Below are 25753 nucleotides of genomic sequence, written 5' to 3'. Positions count from 1 at the left end.
TCAAAGGGAAAAAATTGAACACAAATACTTTTTTAGCAGTTTGTTTTTGTCACAGATATGGATTAGCACTCTGCAACTACTTTATGTATACTGAAGACAATAAGTAAATATATTATGGATAGTGAGAGCCAAGTTTCTGTCAGAAAAAGCAATTAAAATTTAAAAAAGGGAAAGACTGAATGAAAGCTATGATGTAGGTTTGGAATTGGAGATATGAACTCATGTGTGTGTGTGTGTGTGTGTGTGTGTGTGTGTGTGTGTGTGTACATACAATACATGCACACATATACATATGTACACTTACAGATAGATGACATCCTACTACCAATAAGCACATCTAGCACCTAGCTGTTAATTTCTAAATACCATTATCCGGTGATAGGATAATTTTGCTTACTGTAACCTCAGGCACAAGAATGACTTGGCTGATCCCTTACAAGTCCTATCTATGTTCCCTTCGTTTATTTGCTCATTTTCTTTTCCTTGCCTAGAACATGGCTCCCCGTGCTCCTCATTGATGCTTTAGGAATCAGTTCAAATGCCACCTCTTTCGAAAGGATTCTTTATTCCCCTGATTTGGATGTGAACTGTTTTCTTCCTTAAAAAATGTTTATTTATTAATTTTGAGAGAGAGAGAAGGTGGGGAGAGATTGTGAGTAGGCAGGGGGCAGAGAGAGGGAGAGAGAGAACCCCAAGCAGGCTCTGTGCTGTCACTGCAAAGCCCAATGTGGGCTTGAACTCACAAACCATGAGACCATGACTTGAGCCAAAATCAAGAGTTGGATACTTAACTGACTGAGCCACCCAGACGCTCCAGACATGAACTGTTTCTGAACCCAAGGCATGCCATCTAGTTTGTACGCTCTTGAAACATGCAAGTTTACTGATATCAGGTACACTTCAATAAAGCAATAAGTAAAAAAGAAATGACAGTAGCAACTGCTGGCAAGGAGGAGGAGCCAACTCGTACTCTCAAACACTGATTGTGGAAATGTAAATTTCTACAGCCACTTAGAAAAGCAGTTTGGCCTTTTCTTATAAAGTTAAACATGCTATTACCACATGCTCCAGCAATCCCATTCCCGAGCAGTTACCCAATTTTTAACTAACATGTATATTGACATAGATATCAGTATAAGAATGTGGATAGTGGCTTTATTTGTAAATGCTAAAAACTGGAAAACACTTATAAATCCTTCATTGATAAGTAGATGAACTATCGTACATATAGTATAGAATGCTGCTTAGCAGTAAAATAATAAACAATGAATGTATGGATGAACCCCAAATTCATTATGCTAGGCGAAAGAAGCCAGACTCAAAAACTGATGTACTGTGTGGTTCCATTTATATGACAATTTAGAAAAGGCAAAAACAGGGAGAGAAAACAGATTAGTAATTGTCAGAAGCTGGAGGTGGTGGGGAGAGGCTGACTGCAAAAATACCAGGGGATTTTGGGGTGATGAAACTGCTCTCTACATTGATTGGAGTAATAGTTGTACAACTCCATGTACTTGTCAAAACCTGTAGAGCCTCACCCTAAAAAGGTGAATTTTACTGTGTATTGTGTATCTCTTAAACAAACAAAAACAAAAACAAAAACAAAGCTGTGGCATTGCCTGAAGACTTAACTTTCAGGAATACATGTATGTTTAAGGATGTTCATCATTTTATAGTCCACAGCATTGAAAAACCAAAAATAACCCAGATGTCTAACAATAGAGAGGTTAAATAAAATAGGGTATGAGACAAGTGCAAATTAAATCCACAACAAGATAATATTATCTATACGATTGGCAAAAATCTAAAAGTTTCACAACATACTCTGTAGATGATACTGTGAGGACACAGGCTGGCGGGAGTACAACATTTTACATCTCATGTAAAGGGGGATGGGCAACATCTAGCCAAAGTCAGTTGCAGTGTGGGAGCTGCAAGGCTGCCATCCTCATGTCTGATCTGCAGCTTGAAGTCTGCAGGGCAGACAGTCAGGAGGCATAGATGATATACAGTGAGAGAGCACAGGACAAGCCATTGGTGAACATGAGCTGAAACCCATGAGGACAGACCACAACCGATGCCAGTTCTCACTGCCCCCAATCTTGAGGGACTGGGTATCTCGCAGGAGGTGGTGTCTTTGTCCCTGAACTAGGCACCCACGAGGCCTAGGAGTCAGGAAACTGAATGAGGATGCAAGGGAAGGTGGAGCAGGGGTAGGCCCGCATTCTGCCCCATGCCAAACCGGTGAGGCAGTATATAAGCCACTGTGTGCATTAGCCACAGCAGAAGTACCTACCCCAACCTACTGTGCATGAAACCCAGCATGGCCGCTGCTTCTCCTCTGCCCACCAAATTTCTTGTGAAAATATTATTGTCAACCACCCTAACTATAAACCACCCTAGCCAAGTTGGCCCATCGTAATGCCACCAAAACCTGGTACAACCACAAACTGATGCATGTTCAAGGCTATTCATTGCTGTGCTGATTGCAATAGCACACAACTGGAAACAACCAAATGCCCACTGATAGGAAACTGGATATGTAAACTGGAGTACAGCCACACTGTGCAGCTCTAAAATGGGATGTGAAAAAAAGCAACCGACAAACCTTTACATGCTGCGCCATGGAGTGATGTCCATGCTAAGTGAGGGGAAAAAAAAAAAAAAAGAAAATGCAAAACAATGAGGATAGTATAATGCCTTTTATGTATGCACTGTCCATTGACAAGTCCTAGAAAAATAACCAACTCAATAGCAAAAAACACCTTTCACAACTAAAATGTGATCTCTAATATCATTCCCATTAAAGGGATCAGGATCCAGGGGTGCCTCGGTGGTTCAGTTGGTTAAATGTCTGGCTCTAGATTTTGGCTTAGGTCATGATCTCATGGTTTGTAAGATTGAGCCCTGAGTCAGGCTCTGGTCTGACAGCACAGAGCCAGCTCGGGATTCTCTCTCTCCCCCTCTCTCTGCCCCTCCCATGCTCATGGGAGTGCAAAAGCTCTCTCTCTAAATAAATAAATAAATAAATAAATAAACATTTATAAAAAAATAAAGGGATCAGGATCCTTAAAGAAATGGCCGAATCCAGTTCAGGGGCAGGAAATGTATAAAGTGAGCCTGGGATGTTCTATCATACTAAAAAGTAATGTTCACAAAGATATTAAAGCCAACTTGAAAGGGATCTCACTGCCCACATGGGTCATTGTGAGCAAGAAAAAACATTTCTTAAAATACATTTGAATACTAGCTATGTCAAAATTCATGTATACATGAAGGTAATAAAAAAATGTAGTCATCTTTGTAGACAGCTAGGGTTCTACCTGTTAATCTGAAAACAAGTAAATAAAAGGAAAGATACAATCACTTATGGACTATTTTTCAGGGTAACCAAATAGTTGATAAGGGAAAGTTCTCCTTTATAGAAGAATTCTCTTGTTAATAAATGCAGAGGGATTGGTAAAATTAGAAATAATAAAAGAGGCAGTGATCAGTCAACACTTAGGTGAATGGAGAACTTCATAAAGGAAGAATCGGGCTGACAATAGCTGAACATAACACCATAAAAGAGAGACAACCAGGCATCGTGTGTCTCTTGTCAAAACAGGAAGTATTCTTGCCACTTATGAAGTGTTCTTGTCAAGACAGTGAACATGAGTCTGGTGAAGCCGCTACATCAGAGCTGTCCAACAGAACTTTCTGCAGTGAGGGAAATGGTTTTGTATGCTATCCAATACATGGCTATTGAGCACTTGGCTAGTGAGACTGAGGAACTGACTTTCACATTTTAGTTAATTTAAGTAGCCACATGTAGTTCGTGGCAACCACTAACCATTTGACACAGCAGCTCTAACTGCTAACTTTTACGAAATACAGAGGATAAAGGGACATGTTAAGTGACAACACGTCTCACTGTGTAATGTGTAGACCTTGTTTGCGTCCTTATTCAAACAAACCAACTGTGAGAAATTGGGGAAATCTGAACTGGATAATTCATGATATTAGTAATTATTTAAAAATTTGATTTGTATCATAATGGTATTATGTTTAGGTTTGAAGGAATTGTTGTCTCTTAAAAATACATGCTGAAGTATTTATAGATGAAAATACACTGTCTGGGGTTTTCTTTAATCCAGCAGAGGGTGAGGGAGAAGGATAGTAGGAGGGTGTATATGAAACGAGATTAGTTAGATGTTGATCACTGTTGAAACTGAGTGATGGGTACGTAGGTTTTGATTACAGTATTCTATTTTTGCGATGTTTGAAAATTTCCATCACAAAATGTGTTAACAAATGAAAGAATAAATAAAACCTGGAATTAAAACAATAGCATATATGTATCCTGTGGACCATTAGACAACTCCTAAAAAGGAAGCAGTGGGCCTCTACATATTATATCATGGAAGGCTAGCTAAATTACACAAAATCAAGAAGGGAAGTTGAGGAACAGTGCTATGATCTGAATGCTTGTGTCCCCACAAAATTCCTATGTTGAAATCCTACCCCCAATGATGACGATATTAATAGGTAGGGCTTTTGGGAGGTGAATAGGTCAGGAAAATGGAGCCCTCATGAATGGGGTTAGTGTGCTTATAAAAGGGATCCTACAGAGCTCCCTTGCCCCTTCCACCATGTGAAGACAGAACAGGAAGCCTGTCATCTGGAGAGGACCCTTACCTGACCACAGTGACACCCTGATCCTGAACATGCAGCCTCCAGAAATGTGAGAAAGAAATTTCTGTTGTTTATAAGATACACATTATGTACTGTATTTTTTTACAACAGCCCAAACAGGCTAAGACAATATATAAAGTATGACTCTATTTATGTAAACAACAAAAAGATGCATTATGTGTGTATATGTTTGTAACATACCTGCCCTTTTACTGTACAAGTCCATTACTTAGAATATATTTACGAAACTACGTTTAGACATCCATAAGGATATATGTACAAACATTCTTACCATATCAGTCTGATCAGGCTACCATAACAAAATACCATAGATTAGTGGCTTAAACAACATAAATTTATTTCTTAGTTTTGGAGGCTGGGTTAAGGTGCCTATTGATTCAGTTCCTGGAAAGGGCTCTCTTCTGGCTTTGTAGACAGCTGCCTTTGTCTTTTCCTCTTCATTTTTAAAGTTTATTTTTATTTTCATTTTTTAAAATGTGTATTTATTTATCTTGAGAGAGAGAAAGAACATGAAGGGGGCAGGGGCAGAGAGAGGGGGAGAGAGAATCCCAAGCAGGCTCCGTGTTGTCATCACACAGCCCTGTGCAGGGCTGAAACCCACGAACCTCGAGATCATGACCTGAGCAGAAATCAAGAGTTCGTTGCTTAACTGACTGAGCCCCCCAGGTGCTCCTGTTCCTCTTCTTATGAGGGCACCAGCATTATTGAATTGGGGCTCATCTTTATGACCTCACTTAATCCCTGGGAATAGGAATGGGACTATGGAAAGAAGGGCACTTTTACTTTCCCACTTTGGATAGGCCTAAATAATTTTACTGTATTTTAAAAAGTGAGCATTCATTGGGGTGCCTGGGTGGCTCAGTCAGTTAAGCATCTGACTTCGGCTCAGGTCATGATCTCACGGTTCATGAGTTCGAGCCCCGCTTCAGGCTCTGTGCTGACAGCTCAGAGCCTGGAGCCTGCTTTGGATTCTGTGTCTCCCCTCTCTGCCCCTCCCCTGCTCACACTCTCTCTCTCTCAAAAATAAATAAACATTAAAAAAAAATTTTTTTTTAAAGTGAGCATTCATTACATTTGTAAATCTGAAAGAAAATGCTGTATTTTTTTTAACTGCCTGATTCCATGAGATAATACCTAGACTAGGTGCTGAAGATATTTAAAAAACAAATGTATTTCTTTATGTAACACGAGATATAGTGCCCACATGGCTCGGGCTCTGTGCAAAGCTGTGTTTGAATAATCATGGTCCAGAATCCATAAAGAAATTACAAAGCAGTCCCAACTGATACTGTCATGGGCTCAAAGACTACTAACCTCTCGTCCTCCACTCTCCTATAGTTCCTCTTGAGACTTTCTCATTCTTTCTCATGCCTAAATCTTTTTTTTTTTTAAGATTTTATTTTTAAGTAATCTCAAATTCTTAGCTATAGTCTGGTTGCAGATTTTTTTTTACCTCAATACCTGGGATTCATTGTCTTACCGCTTTGAACAATGAAGAGGTGAACACAAAGTGAGCAGCAGGCAAAAGTTTATTAGAGTGTAAGATGAGAAAGGAAAAATAGTATGAAAGCTCTTTTAACAGAGAGGGGGAAGTGGGGGCATTCTAAAGTGAATGCCGGTGACAATAGGCAAGGGTCTTTGTTTTATAAGGTTTTGGCTGCCCCCCCTTCCCTTCCACCTTGTTTCTTCTCACATCCTACCCTTATTGGCTTGATAGCTCTAGGTGCGGGGCTGCCCATTACTGATTGGCTTGTTTCCATTGTAGGTGGTCTATGGCCATACTGTTCCATGTGGGTCATTTGTTTTATGGTCTACTTATATTTAGTCAGGTCTTTAGTCAAATTCCTGAAGGGAACCTGAGGGGAAGTAGGTGGTGTCCATTAATTCTTAAGAGGGACCTTATGCCTGAGGGGGTTTGCTGTGGTCTGACATTCCCAGCATTGTTCCAAAATAGGTGTTTTTCTCCACTCAGGGACCTCAGTTCCCAATCTTTCCCTCTCGGCCTACTGAATCCTATCTTTTCCTATCATAGTCCTCCCTGCCTTTTCTCAGTTCTTTACAAATATTTCCTTCTAAGTGTCAAGATTTCCTCTAGCAATTGGTCATACTCTGCATCTCAAAAGATCCAAGAACCAGACTGGTGAAGATTCTTCTTCAGTTGAGGGTGGGGAACAGCTTGGTGGCATTCACGTATCAGTTACACTGATTTCTCCAAATTTAGAATTATGATACTGTTAATAGTTGATTCACATGTATTATAGTTTATCATCCCAACTAGATTGTATTTGGAGAATAGGGGGTGGGGCACTGCTGTCACTATTTTTATTCCTTCCAGTATTAAATTTTTTAACCTGTTGATGTGAACAAGATAATTAGGGGATTCCTTAAAAAAAATGCACCAATGCCCAGGGGATGGGGGGGGGGGGCATCCTCAGTTTGTCCAGGTGTAGCTTGTTTAGAATGCTAATTTTCAGGCTCACTCCCAAAGAATCTTAATTGAGATCTATGTATTTAAGTCATATGGTTTCTTCACAGGTCAGAACGTTCTTAGCAACGTTAAAGATTAGGAACTGCACTGCCTCAGAGACTGGACTCACACATAACCCTCCACACTCGTTTAGAGGGCTGTTAACACTGGACTTTGAGCTAGAGAACCCTGCCTTACCACTTCTTCCATTTGGGCACCTTGCTTCATCTCTTCTGGACTGTTGTCTGGTCTCCAAAGTGGGGGTACTCACATCCGCCACACAGGATCTTACGTGGGGGCACACTGTGGATATAAAGCCCTTATAAAATCTTGTGTATCTGGAGCAATCAGGCCCGGTTCCTGCCCAGTTCGTATGGAAGAGGTTCACTCAGTCCCCAAATGGCCCCCAAATGGCCCCCAAATGACAAAGAGTGATTTCAACTTCAGAGATGTTTTCTCAGAAAGAGCTATAAAAGCGGTTGAGTAAGTCTGGACAGCAACTACATCCTTTCTCCCCAACAAAGAATAATCAGTAATCTACAGTTTCTGGCACCTGAAGCTTAAACTTTGGGGAAACAATGAACTCTGAGACCAAGCCTTCAGGCAAGTAAAAATCCCGAGGTGGTTATGCCTGTCTGGAGGTCTGCGAGGCACGAAGTGATGGAGAAAGGTGAACCCAGCTGCTCTCTGGCTCACTTGCAACCGGCTCGCTCTCCATACCTAGTACAGCCAAGGACTGCCGTCGCCATTTTGCAGGGTGGGCAGCGCAGGCTTCTGGCGCTAGGCCGGCCCGCCAGAACCGGGGAGGACGTGGAAGGGTTGGAGGGGGGTAGCGCGCGCTACCAGGAGAAAGCACGCGTGCGCACAGGCGACGCCGGCGGAGGGGTGGGGCCGGGGTTCGAGTGCGCCTGCTCGGTGGGAGCCCGCGAAGTACCTGGAGGAGGTGGGGGGCGAGGTAGAAAGGAGTGGGGTTGAAGAGCGCTTGCGCGGGAGGGCGACCGTCCAGGGAGGGGGGGGCTCCCGAGCACGCGCGCGGAGACGGGACTTGGGAAGCTCTCGCGAGATCTTCACGGTGCTATATATGTGCGCAGGGAGCCCGCGTCCTTTCCCTGGTGTGATTCCGTCCTGCGCGGCTGTTCTGTGGAAGAGTAGTCGTTTCTCTCCGTCCGCCTTCTCTCCCACCTAAGTGCGTGCCACCACCTCATGGAAGATTCGATGGACATGGACATGAGCCCCCTGAGGCCCCAGAACTATCTTTTCGGTAAGTGCTGGGGGGTTGGGGCGAGGCCGAGCGGGGCCTGGTGGCTTTGAGGTGGGGGGGCGGGAAACCCACTGAGGCCTGGGCTGGTAGAGAAACCTGGGCTGGTAGAGGGAGGGAAGCGGGCCGCTGGGGCCTTGCAGCCTAAGGGATGGGAGGCCGGTAGGGGAGAATTGAAGCATGAAGCGGTGGAAGGAGGGGCGGCCTGAAGCCTGGGGCGTGAGCGATCCGAGGCCCAGGGCCTGAGGTAACGTAGAACCGGCCTGCCGAGGGGTCGGCTTTGCTTGGAGCACACGGTAGGGCCACGGGCATTATTTTCCCTTGGAGTGTGTGATTTCTTAGGCTTGTGATTCTTGGCTGGGGTCATTGATGCCGGGTCCCGGCGTTCGGCTGGAGGTTGTGGGGGTCCGTGGTGTGCGGCAGTGGCTGCTTTTCTGGGGGAAACGATACTTAGAGTCCGGCGTTGGCCTCAGGCCTGAGGAGTCTGGAGCCCTACAGCGGAGATTCAGTCCCGGTGCCTCGGCCGCTTACGGGGGGAGGGGAGGCGCGGCCGGGCGTGAGGAGGCCGCAACCGCTGGGAGCACGTGGTTGCCACGTGGTTGGGGGAAGGAGGGGGTGTGGGCACTACATCCGGGGCTCCCTGGTGTCTTGTCACTCCGGAGCCTGGGATCCTGGGGCTTAATTGAAACTGTTAGGCGGGAAATGTTGGGTGAAGTGGCGAGTAGAGCCAAGATTCTGGAAGTCTTTGTTCGGTGGTTAACATCTACGATGGCAGATCTCAATTACAGAGCACTTTTCCTATCTCATATTAGTAAATGGAAATTAGCCCACTTTGCAGGTGACGATGCTCCTACTCAGAACTGAAGTGACTCAATGAAGGTTGTACTTGTAGTTAGAGACTAGATAGATCTAAAGCAAGACCCTTGTCTCTATGCGTTATTTGTAAGTATATGTATGTTTATTCTTTTTTTTTGGAGGGAAGCTGGTGGAAACAGCCTTTTTGAGAAGATAGGGGATGTGTGTAGGTTTCAGTTTGAGTCCATAAGATCTGATACAATTTTGGAATCTTGACCTCCCTTCCCTCCAGAACTCCAGTACCATAGTAGAAACCGACCAGCTTTGGTTTTTGAATCTTAAGTGAAATTGATTGTCGTAACCATATATTTGTCAGTCAGGCTGTGAAATAGTGCAAATTTGGTTACACATATTTTTTAATATACCATGCTGAGATGTCTTAATTGAGATAACATTTAGGCATTTATGTACCCGTAACTGTTAGATGACAATTAAATGGAATCCTATAATTAAAACGTTACTCTGTCGGTACTTGAAACAACTTGCCTATTGATGGAATGGGAGTAGATAACTCCTACGTTAAGTAAGGCTCTTTTGACTAGCTGGGGTTTCTGGTCAGTATACGGTATTAACCCTTTCTATTGGAAATATCCTTATGATATAGCTAATCTTAAACATAATTTGAGCATAATTTAATGCATATCATTTCTTTTAACTTCAAGGATAGGATATTGATCCCTGTGCCAAGTTTTGATCCATGTTTGTAGTTTTTCCCTTGTAAATACAAATTCACGTAGGTGTTTGTGTAACCATTCATTTCTAAATTTGCCACTTGTCCTGTATACTTAGGTAGGTAATTTTTTTTTAAACAGTGCGATTTTATCAACCTTGTATATTAGACTTAGTTTCAGATACTGGTTTCAGTTTTTACTAAACTTTTGGGCCCGTTTCTACCTAAGAATGTAATAGTGTAGCTGAAAATGAGATGATATAGTGGGGAAGTAGAATTTATAAAGCCCTGTGTGGATGTTACTTGATATTTATAGACACTTGTGTTTAAGAAACCCAGGAAGAGATACTTCTGCCTTGCCATCTGGTAGCTAGAATAGTGGAAAATCTGTTCACAAATTAACTGTTCTTTTTGGTTACCCTCACTTAAGTTTCAGAGCTAATTCTTTTTTGTTGTTGCTTTTTTCCCCTTTTCAGGTTGTGAACTAAAGGCTGACAAAGATTATCACTTTAAAGTGGATAATGATGAAAACGAGCACCAGTTATCTTTAAGAACGGTAAGTTAAACTTTTCAAAATAAACTATTTAACCTTTCTTGATTTCAGTCTATTCCTGTTTGTGTGACTTAATAACTTTGTAATAGTATTTTTTATAACTGAGTATTGTATGTATTTGCTTATGTACCTGTGGTGTAAAACTTGGCCTCTTTACCTCTCATTTAATAATCACGCAAAGTTCTGTCACACTACTGTTCAGCTGCCCATATTTATGTACTTTGCTTCTTTGGCTGCATTGTAAAGCCCTTTAAGGCAGTGATAAATGTTTTTGTCCTTTATAGTGACTAGCCTGTAGCCTTTCTGCCTAGCGTGCAGTCAGTGGTCAGTAAATGTTAGGTGATCCATACTGTGGGTAGATGATAACCTATAACAATGCCATCAAATTTTTATGCGTTTCAAATTTGAGTATGAGAAATGATTGGCAAGGCCACATAAAACTTGAGACAACATTGTGCACAAATTAGTTTTCCATCAGTGGTGATAATGGGTTTATAATTCTGGTTTTTCTTTTTTGCAGACAAATTTTGGGGGAATTTTAAAGTAGAATAACTAAAGTTGAAGTAACTTTTTGTTCACAGGTCAGTTTAGGAGCTGGTGCAAAGGATGAATTGCACATTGTTGAAGCAGAGGCAATGAATTATGAAGGCAGTCCAATTAAAGTCACACTGGCAACTTTGAAAATGTCTGTACAGCCAACGGTAAGGGCACTTAACTGCTGGATTTTATGTTAAGGTCTAATTCTGTTGTGTTACGGTAGGTGCCCTTTAGGTTACTACACCAAGGGCATTGAAGAAGGAATTTTCTTTGGTACTTCTAGTAACTGGCTGTGTCTTATGTCACTGTGGGGTTGAATGGTCAACTCTTGAACATAGTGGTTTGCTACCTGTTAGAGGTGAGAAACAGGTTCACTGGTTTGTTCATTTGGTTTATGAGTTTGCCTATTTACATTTTTGTAAGTCTGTTATGAACAGGTATTTATACCAAATACTTTTGTTTTCACAATATTTGGTGATTTTTAAAAGTTTTTCCTTTTCAGGTTTCCCTTGGGGGCTTTGAAATAACACCACCTGTGGTCTTACGGTTGAAATGCGGTTCAGGGCCTGTGCATATTAGTGGACAGCACTTAGTAGGTATGTTATGTATTGTGCTGTTTATTCTCTCTTAATGCAGTTAACTTTGTTCCCAATTTGGACTTTGTAAAGCATGCTTAGTTTTAGTACTGCTGTCTTTATTAATAGGTTGAAGTGGAAATAGAGTAACTTAAACTGGAAAAGCCTGTTTTTTTGTTGTTTTTGTTTTTCATTTAAAGCCTAGTAGAGTGCTGGCCTTCAAAGTTGCTTTTTAAAAAAATTTTCGGTTCCCTATTTGCTGTTTTCATAGTTTTTTTAATGTTCATTTAAAATTTTTAAATGCTCCTTACTGTATGTTATGCTCTTTTTTCTGAGTTCTTGCTTGTTGGTTGAGTTTTATTCGTAGCTAATAAATAATTTTTTATTTTAGCTGTGGAGGAAGATGCAGAGTCAGAAGATGAAGAGGAAGAGGATGTGAAACTCCTTAGTATATCTGGAAAGCGTTCTGCCCCTGGAAGTGGTAGCAAGGTTCCACAGGTATAGGTGTAAAGATCTCTCTTATTTTGGTCTTTGGTTTGGTGATTAAGATCAGCACTTGTATATGAGTATGCGTGTATATATTTACATATATATATATATATATATTTTTTTTTTTTTTTAAGAAAAAAGTAAAACTTGCTGCCGATGAAGATGATGATGAAGATGACGATGATGACGATGATGATGAAGAGTAAGTGTGTTCTAGAAACTTGATGTAGCTGTATGGGGAGTAGTTTATGGAAGTTATTTACCACAGTCCTCCATGAAATTAAGTAAGAGTTTAATTAAAGAAAGGGTAAATGATCAGTGGTTGTCACTGCATTACATTAGCTGAGTTGAAGGATACTATTGGGATTAAGAACCTTTAAAATGCAGTGTGGGAGTGCTTCTGTCCGTTAAATGTCCTACTTCCAGCTCAGGTCTTGATCTCACAGTTGGTTCGAGCCCTGCGTCAGGCCCTGTGCTGACAGCTCAGAGCCTGGAGGCTGCTTCAGATTGTGTCTCCCCCTCTGCCCCTCCCCTGCTGTTGGCTCTTTTTCTCAGAAACATTAACAAAAAGTTAAAAAAAAGTTGCAGTGTGTTGCAAATTTTCAAGAGTATGCAGCATTTCCCAAACGTGTCCGACTAGATAACTTCTTTTTCTGAGGAAGATTTAGTGAACATGTGATTAGGTATGTCTTCCACTGAACAGTTTATGATGAATGGTTTGGGTGAAAAGAGAATCTGAATAACTCCAGCAACATTTGTTTTGTGGGTTGTTACTTAACGAATTCCCCCCCCCAAAGGATTTTGGCCCTTGGTTCTCTGATTGTTACTGATAAAATTTTTCTAAAAGAGATTAAGATTTTCTTGGAAAGGATTTGATAGGTTTATTAAATTTGGTTAGGCTAAGTAAACAGTTACATGCCCACTAAAGAATAAAATGGTATTTATAATTGGTCTTTCCTATTTCCAATAATGTCAGTAATTTGTAATAAGTTGAACTTTTAATTGACAGCTTTGTTTCTGAGTTCCCAGGTTGGTCCATATATATTTATTGAAAACATAATTCGAATAGAATATAGGAAAGACTGATCAAACATGCACTAGTTAATGATCATATCTGGGAGTTAGGTTTTCAGTAACCTCAAGTAGCCAACCTGGTAGTTCCTTAAAAAGCCCTTTGGGCAGGACAGTGAAGGCAGAAAGTAGGAAAAGGCTGAGTTGAATGCTTAACAAAATTCAAAATTCCTTGCATAGCAAATTTAAAACAATATAGTTGGTACTTTATTGTTAACTGCTTTTGAGTATAGTTATCAGTAAGAATTAAAGTGATACACTCCAAGAGAAATAGGGGAAATGGGCTTAAAACAAATGAGAAATATGGATGGTGTATGGTGCTTAGTTATATTTGAGTTTATTTAGTCCTTGATTTCAGGTTACCTTTGTCTAGGTATACTGTCTATGCACAGTAGCATATTCACTGAGGAGAAAATCTCTTCTAGAAAGAGAGGCTTTCGAGTAGGGACCTGATTGTTACCTTCAATCTGCTTGGGTTTTGAAGGATTTCCTGTCTTTAAAATGGGGATTTTTCCTGATACAACCACAACATAGAGTAGTCTCTATTCTTCCATGTTCCAAGTTGCCTTTAGGTTTGGTAGTGTGGGAAGAATGAAGTGTGTGTGTATCTGTTAAGGCCCAAGTTAGTTTTCATGGAAGGGAAGAAGGGGTAAAGGGGTGGGTAGTCAGATAACGTATGTATAGGGTAGAGATGGTTAAATAAAACCGCTTATGACAGTGGTTTTATAGAAATCATTGTCATTCTTGTTTCTAGTGTGGGGAGGCACATAAAGGGATTGGGTTCTAAAGCCAAAATTGACAGAATCACTGTTTAAAGGACTGTATCTATGGCTTTGTATGTATTACATGATACTTGACCATTTTAACCCAATTCTGAAAAGATGGGTGTTTCCTTTGGTTGCACATACGTGAAGCTGCTCCTGTTTTAAATTTAGAGATTATGTAGTAAGGAAGAGAAGGAAAGGAAACTTTAAAAAAATTTTTTTTTGAATGTTTATTATTTTTGAAGGAAAGAGAGACAGAGTGTGAGCAGGGGAGGAGCAGAGAGAAAGGGAGACACAGGATCCAAAGCAGGTTCCAGGCTCTGAGCTGTCAGCACAGAGCCTGACGGGGCTCGAACTCACGAACCGTGAGATCATGACCTGAGCCGAAGTCAGACGCTTAACCGACTGAGCCACCCAGGTGCCTTGAAGAATAACTTTTTGACTAGTATATGATGTTGTTATGTCATCCGAAATCATTCTATAATCACTTCCTTCACCTGGCTCTACTCAATCACTGTTTCTCATTTTTAATAGAATTGGTTATTTTGCATATTTAACGTAAATGGAATCATACAATACGTGATTTATGACTGGGTTTTAAAAGAACCATTTACATTGGAGCACCTCGGTGGCTCAGTTGGTTAAGTATCCAACTCTTGATTTTGGCTCAGGTCATAGTCTGATGGTTTGTGGGATCACGCCCTACTTGGGATTCTTTCTCTCTGCCCCTCTCCTGCTTGCGTGTGCATGGTGTCTCTCAAAAAGCAATACACAACTTAAAAAAATTATGTTGAAGCATTCCTAGTACAGTAAAACCTTGGTTTGCAGGCATAATTTATTCCAGAAACATGTTTGTAACCCAAAGCACTCCTAGATCAGTGAATTTCCTCATAAGAAATAGTGGAAACTCAGATGATTCGTCCCACAATGCAAAAATGTTCATATGAAAATGATTGTAATACTGGAATATAATACAAAATAATAAAGAATACAAAACATAAAGAGAATTTAACCTGCACTTGGAAAACCTTCATAGCTGGTGTGAGGGAGACGAGAGGAGGGTTATTGTGTAGGATGACTTTCACTACCAGTAATGGCATCACTGCTATCTATTGGCTCAGTGGAATCTTTTTTACAGTACAGTATTAATAAACTTGTCATCTATTGTATTTAGTGTAACTGGCAATAAAGCAGCAGAGGAAAGGGTCTGTATCTGCCGGCAGCCTGACCTAGAATGAAGCAAAGGAGCAAAGGATTGTCCATAGGCACTTTGAAGTGATAAAAAATACCCTAGTGCCAGTTGTGGGCACCTTCCAACATTTTGAAAAATCACTGATTTCTACCAAACACTGTGGCCTGAGACCAATCATCCGAGCATAGGAGACAATCACCCCCAATCCTACAGAGCGAACCATTGGTTTAGTTGTGAGATATGATGTTTGGTGTCACATACTATTCTTAACTACAGACATCACTGGTTTATCAAGTTAATTTATTATAGACATGTTTGCTCGTCTTGTGGAACGCTCACAGAACAAGTTACTCACAATCCAAGGTTTGTGTCTTGATTTTTTTCTAGATTACTGAGTTAAAAGAGGGGGTTTTTTTTGTTTGTTTATTTCTGAGAGAGCGTGGGCATGCTGGGGAGGGGCAGAGAGGGAGAGAGAACACATCTCAGGCAGGTTCCCAGCTGTCAGCACAGAGTCCCATGAGGGGCTAAAACTCACAGAACTGTGTGGGATCATGATCTGAGCTGAACTGACTGAGCCACCTAGGTATCCCAGTGTTAGTTTTCTTTTAATGTTTTGGGACAAGTCCCTTATCAGATACATACAATTCATAAATATTTTCTTCCATTCTTTGGGTTGTCTTTTCACTTTTCAGTGGTATCCTTTGCACAAAAATTTTTTCTTTTTTTTTTTTTATTGAAGCATAGTTGACAACACAGTGTTATATTAGCTAACATTTTTTTTTTTAAGGTTTTATGAAGTCCAGTTTGTTAGCTTGTGCTTTTGGTGTCAAACCTAAAAATTTAGACCCTTAGTCCATTTTGAATCAGTTTTTGTACATGGTGTGAGGTAGAGGACTAACTTAAATTCTGCATGTGGATTTCTAGTTGTCCCAGCACTATTTATTAGCCTTTCAACTCTTGAATTTTATTGATATAGGTCTACCCTTCTGCTAAAACAATTGTCCTGGTTTGTAGTTCTTGTGGGTTTCTTTTGAAAATACTGAATCCTAACTTTGTTCTTTTTCAAGCTTGTTGTTGGCTGCTCTTGGTTCCTTGAATTTTGATGCAAATTTTAGGATCAATTTCTATAGAGAAGCCAGCAGGGACTCAAGGAATTCGATGAACCTGTAGATTAATAGAGTTGCCACCTCAGTACAATATTTCTACTGATCTGTGAACGTTAGATGTGTTTATTTTAATTTCTTTAAACTATAATCTCCACTTTGTAAAATTTTTATGCCTTTTAATTGTAAAAACATAATTCTCATTTTAATTTTTTTTTTTTTAAAGTGTACAGTTCAGGAATGTTATCCATATTCACATTGTTTGACAGGTCTCAAACTCTTGTAGTAATACTGAAAATCTCATGAAATGAAAACAACTCATTTCTATCTTCAGCCCCTGGCAACCACCATTCTACTTTTGGTTCTATAAAGAGTATAAAGATTACTTTTGATGTGTTATATTAAGTGGGATTGTACAGTATGTTTCTTTTTGTGACTGTCTTATTTCAGTTAATGTCCTTAAGATTTATTCATCTTCAGCATGTGACAGGAATTCATTAAAACAGAATATTCCAAGAATGTAAATTGTGATAACTGTCAAAGAACCTCAAATATTCCATTAAATATATAGAACATTTTTAAAATCTATTTGACTGTTAATGGACATGTGAGTTGGTTGCTTCTACCTCTTGGAAATTGTGAATAATGCTATAATGATAATGAATGGACAAATATCTCTTAAGATCCTGCTTTCAGTTCTTTTTGTCAATTCCAGAAAGTTCAAAATTTCTTAATACCTTGATTTGATTGTCTAAACTTGTTGATTCATCGGCTCTCCTATGAAATTGGTTCATAGCCAGTTTCTACATAGGCTTCTTGGTTTATGAGTGCGTTGAATCAGTAATAATGACTCATTTCATTTGTAGTGATGATGATGATGATTTTGATGATGAGGAAGCTGAAGAAAAGGCTCCAGTAAAGAAAGTAAGTAGGATACAATGGTACAGGGTTGCCAGAAGTTGCTAGTAACAAATGATGATAGATAAATTTTTGTGCTCTTCACTTGTAGTTCATGAAAGCTGGCTTGGGAGGAGTTAATGATCTAATACTTTAAAAATTAGCTCTGAGTTGGGGTAGTCTTAAGATTTCCTAGTAGTGGACAGTGATCTACTTTTTTACCCATATGGCCTTCTCCCACTTTAAAACTTTGGTCAGAATTTTTTTTTTTTTTTTTTTTTTGGTTTTAGCAAACTACTACTTTTGTATGGTTTGGGGCAGTTACGTAGGAGGGCATTGATTAAGATTAATTTATAATTGCAGTCTATACGAGATACTCCAGCCAAGAATGCACAAAAATCTAACCAGAATGGAAAAGACTCAAAACCATCAACACCAAGATCAAAAGTAAGTGGCATCATATACCTAAACACAGCCTTTGTTGAAGTAGTTAGGAAAGTTAAAAGTTCTGTGGAAGAAGGTAGTCTGAAATTTGATAGTGCTTGGAGAACACCTGTAATTGATGTCTTAAAGCACTAAAATATGCTTGTTGGTAATCATTGTCCTATATGTATCATTCCTGGCATTCTAGTGGAAGAGAAAGGCAGCACAAAGATTTTATTGTGTTAGAGTTGTCTCCTGTAAGGAATCTTGTTTGTTGAAAGATACTATTTATGGCATAGCAGAGTTTCTCAACCCTGGCTGCGTGTTAGAACCTAATAGCAGCTTAAAGGAACCACAATACCTGGTCTTGGAGGTTACTATTTAAAAGCTATGGGAATGGGTATCAGGCATCTAGCTGCATTGACTTGCTTAATTCTTGGAGCCTTATGCTTTCAATTTTGATGGTATCCTTTTTAAGTGTGAACTAATCTGATGTGAAATATAAAAGCAAACTCAAACTATTCTATTTTTTAAGGAACGATTTTTTTTTTTTAATTTTTTTTTTTTCAACGTTTATTTATTTTTTTGGGACAGAGAGAGACAGAGCATGAACGGGGGAGGGGCAGAGAGAGAGGGAGACACAGAATCGGAAACAGGCTCCAGGCTCCGAGCCATCAGCCCAGAGCCCGACACGGGGCTCGAACTCACGGACCGCGAGATCGTGACCTGGCTGAAGTCGGACGCTTAACCGACTGCGCCACCCAGGCGCCCCTTAAGGAATGATTTTAAGAATATAATTGTTCAGTCATGAATTAATTTATGATACCTGAATTCTGGTTGTATACATTTTACAAGGAAGGATTGTAAATAATGCTTTTCTTGAGAAAATCCATGTATGTAGGATGGGTTTTAACAGTATACGTAAGTGTATACACTTAACAACCTTTCGAAATCCAACTTGTTTTTCAGGGTCAAGAATCTTTCAAAAAACAGGAAAAGACTCCCAAAACACCGAAAGGACCTAGTTCTGTAGAAGACATTAAAGCAAAAATGCAAGCAAGTATAGAAAAAGTGAGTAAAATGATCTTTCCTGAAGAAACTTGATAAAGGTATATTTCCCCCTCTCTTAAACACCATTGTGAAGGCTTGGAACAAGATTGTTCCTTATTGTTTTTCCTTGATGTATCTGTCCCTTATGTGCTCTTGGTTTTCAGAAGTGTATTACTTGTTATTTACATTCATTTCTAGTCTCAGTGATTCTTTTTTTTTTTTTTTTTTGCGTATTTGAAGTTACATATATATTCTTTCATAAAAGAAATACAAGTAAGTTGATTTTAAGATTTGTCTCTGACTTCGGATGTTAAAAATTCAATGAGAACATTTTCCTTTCTTTTTGTAAGATGCTACAGAACCAGCAGAGGGCGTATGAGTCTTACAAAATTGCAAGCTGCTGGTTGCTTGGTATAGTTAAAAAAAAACCTTCCTAATTTGAGTCCTTTTATTTGCCTTTTACACCAAGGTATTACCAGTCAATGTATGTGGATCTTTGACCAATACGCTTACATTTAGTTGCCTTTTGTCTTAAATAGTGGAAACAGAAGAAGTTTGCTCTCATCCTGCTGCTTACTTGACTGGAGAACTAAACTTCTTAAACTAGTGAATTTGGACTTGTAGAAAATGGAATGGAATAATCAATTTAAATGTATTCAAACATTTGAGAAAAGCTAGAATTCTGAGAGTTATATAATATTAGACCCCAGTTTTTGAGAATAAACGTGGGATGGTGAGGAAAAGTTGCTCCTTTGCCCATGTTTTTCCTGTGTTTTCTAGGTTCTACCTGGCTTCAGTAGATTTCCTTGTGCAGTGAAGTGTCAGTTGGAAAAATAACATTTAGAACCAGAATGTATTATGTATTGTTTTTGCTTTAGTAATACTGTAAACCTTTCTAGTCTTCTGGTGTCACTGCTTTATATTTATCCCTTTCACACAGTGCTAAAATGACCTTTTTAGATAACCCTCCCCCCCATTTTAATATGGACCTATCTCCTTGGTTTAATTACAGGCGAATTGAACAGTCCTGGGCACTACTGGTAAATTAAGCCCCAAGCTGGGGAGAGAGGAAAAGGAGAGAGAAATGTAGTCCATACTGAGTGTCATCAACAATCCAGACTGAAGTCTTCTATTTTAATCTCAAATCTCCTTTCCTGATTTGCCACCCACCCACGCCCCTTTCCAGGCTGGAAGCAATCTCATTCTTAGTCTCCTAAAGCACTTTCTTTTGGCTGCTGTGATTCCGTGAACATTATACCTTCTATGATTTGTGCATTTGCCTCACCTCTTTGACCATGTTTTAATCACCTTTGTTTGTATCTCCTTAGCTGCTCAATAAATATTTGAATGAATCAAATAAGAATGTATGTGGCAAATAATTTGAAAATGGAAATGACAGGTTTATTTTCTAGGTTATAGAGGCAACTTAAGAATCCCATACCATATTTCTGATCACTTATTTTGTGCTATGATTCCTTTGGCATTCTGAAACCTTGGTCTTTTTAAAATGCATAGATGTTTTTCAGGTTACAAGAAAAAGTAAAATTTAGTTACCAAAATAAGGAACAAAGACGATATACTTAGTATGTTAAATAAGATAATTCAAAAGTAGAAATGACTGTAAACCCCAAGATATTTGCAGTAATTGCAGTCTTTGAAAATATTTGATGAAATATTTTGAAAATAACTTGGTGTTAGTACTGTTGTGATTCATCCCCTATGTCTATAACTGAAGGACGTGCCAAGTTTTAGAGATCAGTGAAATGTAGGACTAATTTTTCTCCCGTTTGGACTTAATACACCTCTTGAACTGACTTCCAGGTTAGCGTTGTGCTGGACTTAGGTTCTTAGTATGTATTAAGTGATGTTCAGTTTTGATCTCTTTGCGGTACTCAAGGGGTATATATTTGCTTTACATTTGGTTTGGGGTAGTATATAATAGAGTAGGCAGTCAAGCTGACATATTTGAGTGCCTGAGAATCTGTTGTAGCTCATATTTTGTATTTTTAGGGTGGTTGGAGAGAATTTGAAATTTTGACAAACCTATCAATATAGGAGTACTATGAAAGACTCGTGTTCTAAATATTGTTGCCTAATAGGTCTTTCTGGGCCTAAAAACTCAGTATTATTAAAATGAAAGAGTTGAAGGGGCAAGGAACCAATGGTCCATGTAAGAGTATGCAGATATGTGAGGAATTTCATAATATCTCAAGAACAGTGTTCCTATACTTAAACGCAATAATGCTTTTGTCTCCTAGGGTGGTTCTCTTCCCAAAGTGGAAGCCAAGTTCATCAATTATGTGAAGAATTGCTTCCGGATGACTGACCAAGAGGTAACTGAATTTTCAGGAGACCTGACCAAATCCAAATTTTTTATTGTGATTTATTTATGATTATTTTCTTTAAGTGTTGGCTTATTTTAAAAGGTTCCTAACCACAGACTATTACACTTCAGATTAAGTACATGGAAACTCTTAAGAATTTAGTTGGCAGAGATTGAGAAGATAACTTCTTAGTACATTTTTCTCAGTTTTTATATAGTTGGTAAATTATCTCTTCGTTACTGAGCGCAGTTTTACTCTGTTGGCTAAAGAAATGTGCTGTGGTTTCCTCGCTCCATTTGACTATTTGAGGTAGTGTGGTCTTTTGCTTTTTTGTGTGCTTGGGAAACACATTTTGCTGAAATCGACCTAATGTGTAAAATCAGGAAGCAAGAAGTCAAATTGTAGTTAATACTCAATGTAGTAGCTTGAATCAGCTGTTAATTTGTGTTATATATGATTTTGTTAGTAGAAATTGATGCATTTATTTTTATTGTCTTATGGTTGCTGACTCAAATGTAAGGAAAATGTAAAAACAGGTAAGGGTGCTAGGTATCTTGTATATACAGAACATATGCTGTGTTAAATGGTTTTTGTCAGGAATCAATCCCTAAGGCTCCTGTGTCCAACTTTTTTTAGTAAATGAAATTTGTCCTTTTGAGGTAATTTTCTGCAGCAGTAGGTAGCACTTAAATCATTTACATGGCAGCACTATTTTTCTCCAATTTGAAACCCTTTCAATGTTTCAACACTGTTTACTATTACTTTGGAAGTTAGCCTTGATTGATATGGCTGTGAGATGAAATTCAAGTTTTTACTCTTTTGGTTGCTATTCTGTTTATATATACTTGAACCCCAAAATGGCAAGTGAATTCTGTGAGTTTTCTGAATACTGAACATTTGTTAAAAGTCTGTGAAACTGCAGTATACAATTGTCCAGTATTGCAAAGTGGAAAGATGCATGCACTAACAAGGAAGCCTAAGACGTAAATGATTTCTCCCGCTAGTACCAAAGAAAGTGGTGAAATAAAGTGGGTGATTAAGAAAAATTCAGAGAAGATAAAATAATAACCAAAGTTGTAAAGGCCTTCCACAAATAGTATAAGTATTTTCTGACTCTAAAACTGGAAGTATACTGGGCAGGTGCCTGGGTGGCTCAGCCTCTGTTTGAGCATCGGACTCTTGATTTTTGGCTCAGGTCATGATCCAGGGTTGTTGGATAGACAAGTATTTTCTGACTCTAAAACTGGAAGCATACTGGGCAGGTGCCTGGGTGGCTCAGCCTCTGTTTGAGCATCGGACTCTTGATTTTTGGCTCAGGTCATGATCCAGGGTTGTTGGATAGAGCCCCCTGTGGACCTGAGTGTGGAGCCTGCCCCGGATTCATTCTTTCTCTGCCCCTCTCCCCTCATACACATGTGCTCTCTTCTCTTTCTAAGATTAAAATAAAAAACACAACTGGAAGCATATTTTGAAGTGCCAGGATGAGATTTCTACAGTATTAAAAAGTAGTTTCATTTATTGTTGTAGAGATTATCAAAGCTTAAATGCTTCACGTTTTTATGGCATGCCTACATATACAAGTAATCACAATGTATAAAATATTGCCATTGCTTGTATAGTTTTCCTTGTGAAAAAGTTGCTTATGAGGATTTGGCTAGTAAAATCCCTTCCAGATGGGACTTGAGAAATACTAGTAAGTCTTTGTATAAGCTCTTGAATTAAGAGCTAGTGAAAACAACTTTTTTTTTTTTTTTTTTTTGTGGAGAAACCACAGATCAAAGTTTGGTAAATGTTTATTTTAAAGGTATTGTTTACTCAAAACTGATTCTACAAAATTCTGAGTGACCAGGAAGATTTTATGAGACTCTCAACATTTGACATTCATTTCCCTTGCAGTTGAAACCCAGTGGCTGTTGAAAAACAGTAGTTGAGAGAATCAATCCTATGCATTTGAAGCACTAAAGTCATATTTTGGGAGAAGAGGCTCTAAGTGTTCTCAGTGACATTTTTTAAATAGTACATCTAATAAAGGTTACTTTTTTAGTTTTAAATGACTGTTCAGCAGGATTATGTAAATTCAGAGATATTCAAAGAACTCACTGACCTGTATTTTATTGTTTTAAAGGAATTTGTTGAATCCTGTAAAGAATTGACAAACATCAAGACTATTTTTTATCTATTTACTTTTTAAAAGGTTTTATTTTGGAGTAATCTCTCTACCCAGTGTAGGGTTTGAACCCACAACCTTGAGATCAAGTCACATGCTACACTGACTGAGCCAGCCAGGCACCCCGGGACTTAAAAGAACATTATTTATGGATAGGAAATGAAATGCGAACTTGAAGTGTATAACAACTGTACTTAATCATGACTCATTTGAAGAATAATTCTTTCGCATGGATGTTCATACTAGTATGAGAACAAGTATAGATTTCATGTATTGAAGTAAGGCATAGAAGTGGAGGGATGCTTTTTTTTCGTCAGTAGACAACATTTAAATCCTTAAATTTAAAGAATGGAAAAGCAGGTGATGACTTAGAATAGAAGACGGGTGTTTTAAGTGCTTTAACAAATCAGGTAAGAACAAGGGCTGAGTAGTTAATCTAGTGTATTTCAAGTACACATAATATTTTCGTATGTGTTCTACAGGCTTAGAACTAAGTATATGTAACTGTGTTAACAGAAATCTTATTTAACTGCATTTTCTGTATTTTTATGTGCTAAGTCTGGCAGCCCTGAGCAGAGGACATAGGCAGCATTGGCCAAACTGGCCTCTCTGCTCTTTCATTTCATTTATGTAAGCTGTTAAATGCATACTAGTACCATTGACTTCGTTTACAAAGATTCACATGACTTTATGTCTTTTTTGAAGTATTTGGAAGTAAATTATGTCTGAGTATAAATTCCCTTGCAATCAGTTCTTAATTATCTAGAGTTGAACCTTTTTGGTGGTAGGATGAAAAATAATAGGTATGTTGAACTGTACAAAGAAACATGGTTTAATTTATTGGTGTCTGTGAAGTGTTGTGGTTCTTTTAACCACATTTCTTTTTTTGTTTTCCAGGCTATTCAAGATCTCTGGCAGTGGAGGAAGTCTCTTTAAGAAAATAGTTTAAACAGTTTGTTAAAATTTTCCGTCTTATTTCATTTCTGTAACAGTTGATATCTGGCTGTCCTTTTTATAATGCAGAGTGAGAACTTTCCCTACCGTGTCTGATAAATGTTGTCCAGGTTCCATTGCCAAGAATGTGTTGTCCAAAATGCCTGTTTAGTTTTTAAAGATGGAGCTCCACCCTTTGCTTGGTTTTAAGTATGTATGGAATGTTATGATAGGACATAGTAGTAGTGGTGGTCAGACAAATGGAAATGGTGGGGAGACAAAAATATACATGTGAAATAAACTCAGTATTTTAATAAAGTAGCACTGTTTCTCTTTCTATTATTTATCCTTAAACTTTGTCAAAGAACTAGCTGTACATAGTTAAAAGTATCAGATAACACCTAAAAATCCCCTGAGAAACAGTCCTTGCCCTAAACCCTTTAAATTGTTCCTGCTTCTTAATTTTTCATCGTGAGCATTTAATGCTTCTACTTTCCTACCTCCTGATAATGGTTGATAATTGTGGTCATGCAGGCGTGTTTCCAGATGTTCAGTCAGGCCACCTATCCACGTACCCAGCCTTTTCACTGGTAAAATCTGGCATGTTAAACAGCTTGTAGCAGGCTTTCTTAACTTGGGTTCTTCATCTAAACCAGAACAGAAGATGAATTTTGTGGACCTTTTTCTCAGTTTGCCCAAAATAGCACATAATTTATACATTTTTAGATCCTTGGGAGAAAAGTTAATTTATTGCATGTGGTGGTTACATGAGGACATTCAGAGGCTAATCCTTGGGATCTGTGTTTTACCATGTGCCAGTTGCATGATGGTGTCATGGTTAGATTACTGTTGTTTTGTTTTGTTGTGGTGTATCCAGTAGTTTGCTAATCTATGGAGGAGGTATTTTCTGAGTACATGTAATCTGAAAAGTCACTTTTTAACAAAGTTCAATGCCGCTAAATCTTAGAATTTTAATTGTGCCGTTTTTGTCCTCCTCCTGATGTTTTCATGTGTTCTTTTGTATATGACCAGTTTTTCTGAGAATTCATTATTAAGATTGTTGTTGGTTTTCTAAAGTTTTATGTCTTATTCTGGGCCCTGGGTAAACTGGGTCTGTCCTGCAGAGACTTTTCCAGTTTGGGGCCATTTTCTTGGGAGATTTCAGTCTCTTGCTTAACTTCTATCTGTTCTTAGGCCTTCTGTTTGGTTCTCTTGGATGTTTTTCCTCATTCCTTTCTGTTTAAACTTTAGGAGAAGAGACTATTTTATGTCATCAAAATTGTGTTTTATTTTTTTAACTTCCAAATGCTCTTCCTTGGTGTTTGGGGACATAGTATCTGAAGTCTGAAGAAACTCTTCACCCCATGCATTGTTTACTCATTTTTTTTCACCTCTCAGTCTTTTTTATATTGATTAGGAGGATTGCTCTTGCTCATGAGGCTGGAGTTGCAGATATTTTGATGGGATGAACAGATACCACCAGCCTTTTAATTTCTTGAGTGTTTTTGGTATAGTAACCTTATTTTGGGAGGTGGGGAAAAGGTTGGTGCAGTACTGTCTTTCTAATCCCAGTTTCCAGGGGTTAGGTGCTTCTTCTAGTCGTTTACTTCAGGTTTTGTTTTTCTAATTGAGTGTTCCATTTCCTCACTCCAGGAGGTCTATCCTTGTAGTTTCTCATTTTATACCATTGTTAATGGAGACTCTAGTGGAAATGGTGAATGTTCATTGTT

At 38.9% G+C, this 25753-nt stretch overlaps 1 protein-coding gene and 1 long non-coding RNA gene across 6 annotated transcripts; one reads left to right on the top strand and one right to left on the bottom strand.

Moving 5' to 3' along the window:
* Positions 1–6206: 6206 nt before the first annotated feature.
* Positions 6207–7996, bottom strand: LOC123610717. The gene is made up of 2 exons (XR_006718263.1): positions 7883–7996; positions 6207–7465 (listed from the first exon to the last, which is right to left on the bottom strand). It is a non-coding gene; the product is annotated as an uncharacterized LOC123610717 (long non-coding RNA).
* Positions 7997–8031: 35 nt separating this feature from the next.
* On the top strand, positions 8032–24344 carry NPM1 (nucleophosmin 1). Of its 5 annotated transcripts, none has more exons than XM_045501615.1 (12): positions 8061–8117; positions 8254–8423; positions 10422–10501; positions 11080–11199; positions 11538–11631; positions 12002–12108; positions 12234–12301; positions 17096–17153; positions 17490–17573; positions 18519–18620; positions 20858–20932; positions 23988–24344. In XM_045501615.1, the coding sequence occupies exons 2-12, from the start codon at positions 8366–8368 to the stop codon at positions 24024–24026; spliced, it is 885 nt and encodes a 294-aa protein (XP_045357571.1). In that variant the 5' UTR covers positions 8061–8117; positions 8254–8365; the 3' UTR covers positions 24027–24344. The 5 variants fall into 5 exon arrangements, with proteins under 5 accessions (XP_045357587.1, XP_045357571.1, XP_045357564.1 ...); XM_045501608.1 differs by having other exon boundaries at positions 8068–8105; XM_045501631.1 differs by lacking the exons at positions 20858–20932; positions 23988–24344 and adding an exon at positions 19612–19956 and having other exon boundaries at positions 8032–8105.
* The last annotated feature ends 1409 nt before the right edge of the window (positions 24345–25753 follow it).

This window comes from Leopardus geoffroyi, chromosome A1 (genome assembly GCF_018350155.1).
Source record: "Leopardus geoffroyi isolate Oge1 chromosome A1, O.geoffroyi_Oge1_pat1.0, whole genome shotgun sequence".
NCBI classification, from domain to species: Eukaryota; Metazoa; Chordata; class Mammalia; order Carnivora; family Felidae; genus Leopardus; species Leopardus geoffroyi.
The sequence above is the reverse complement of the archived record's forward strand: the minus strand, read 5'-3'. Positions and strand labels throughout refer to the sequence as shown.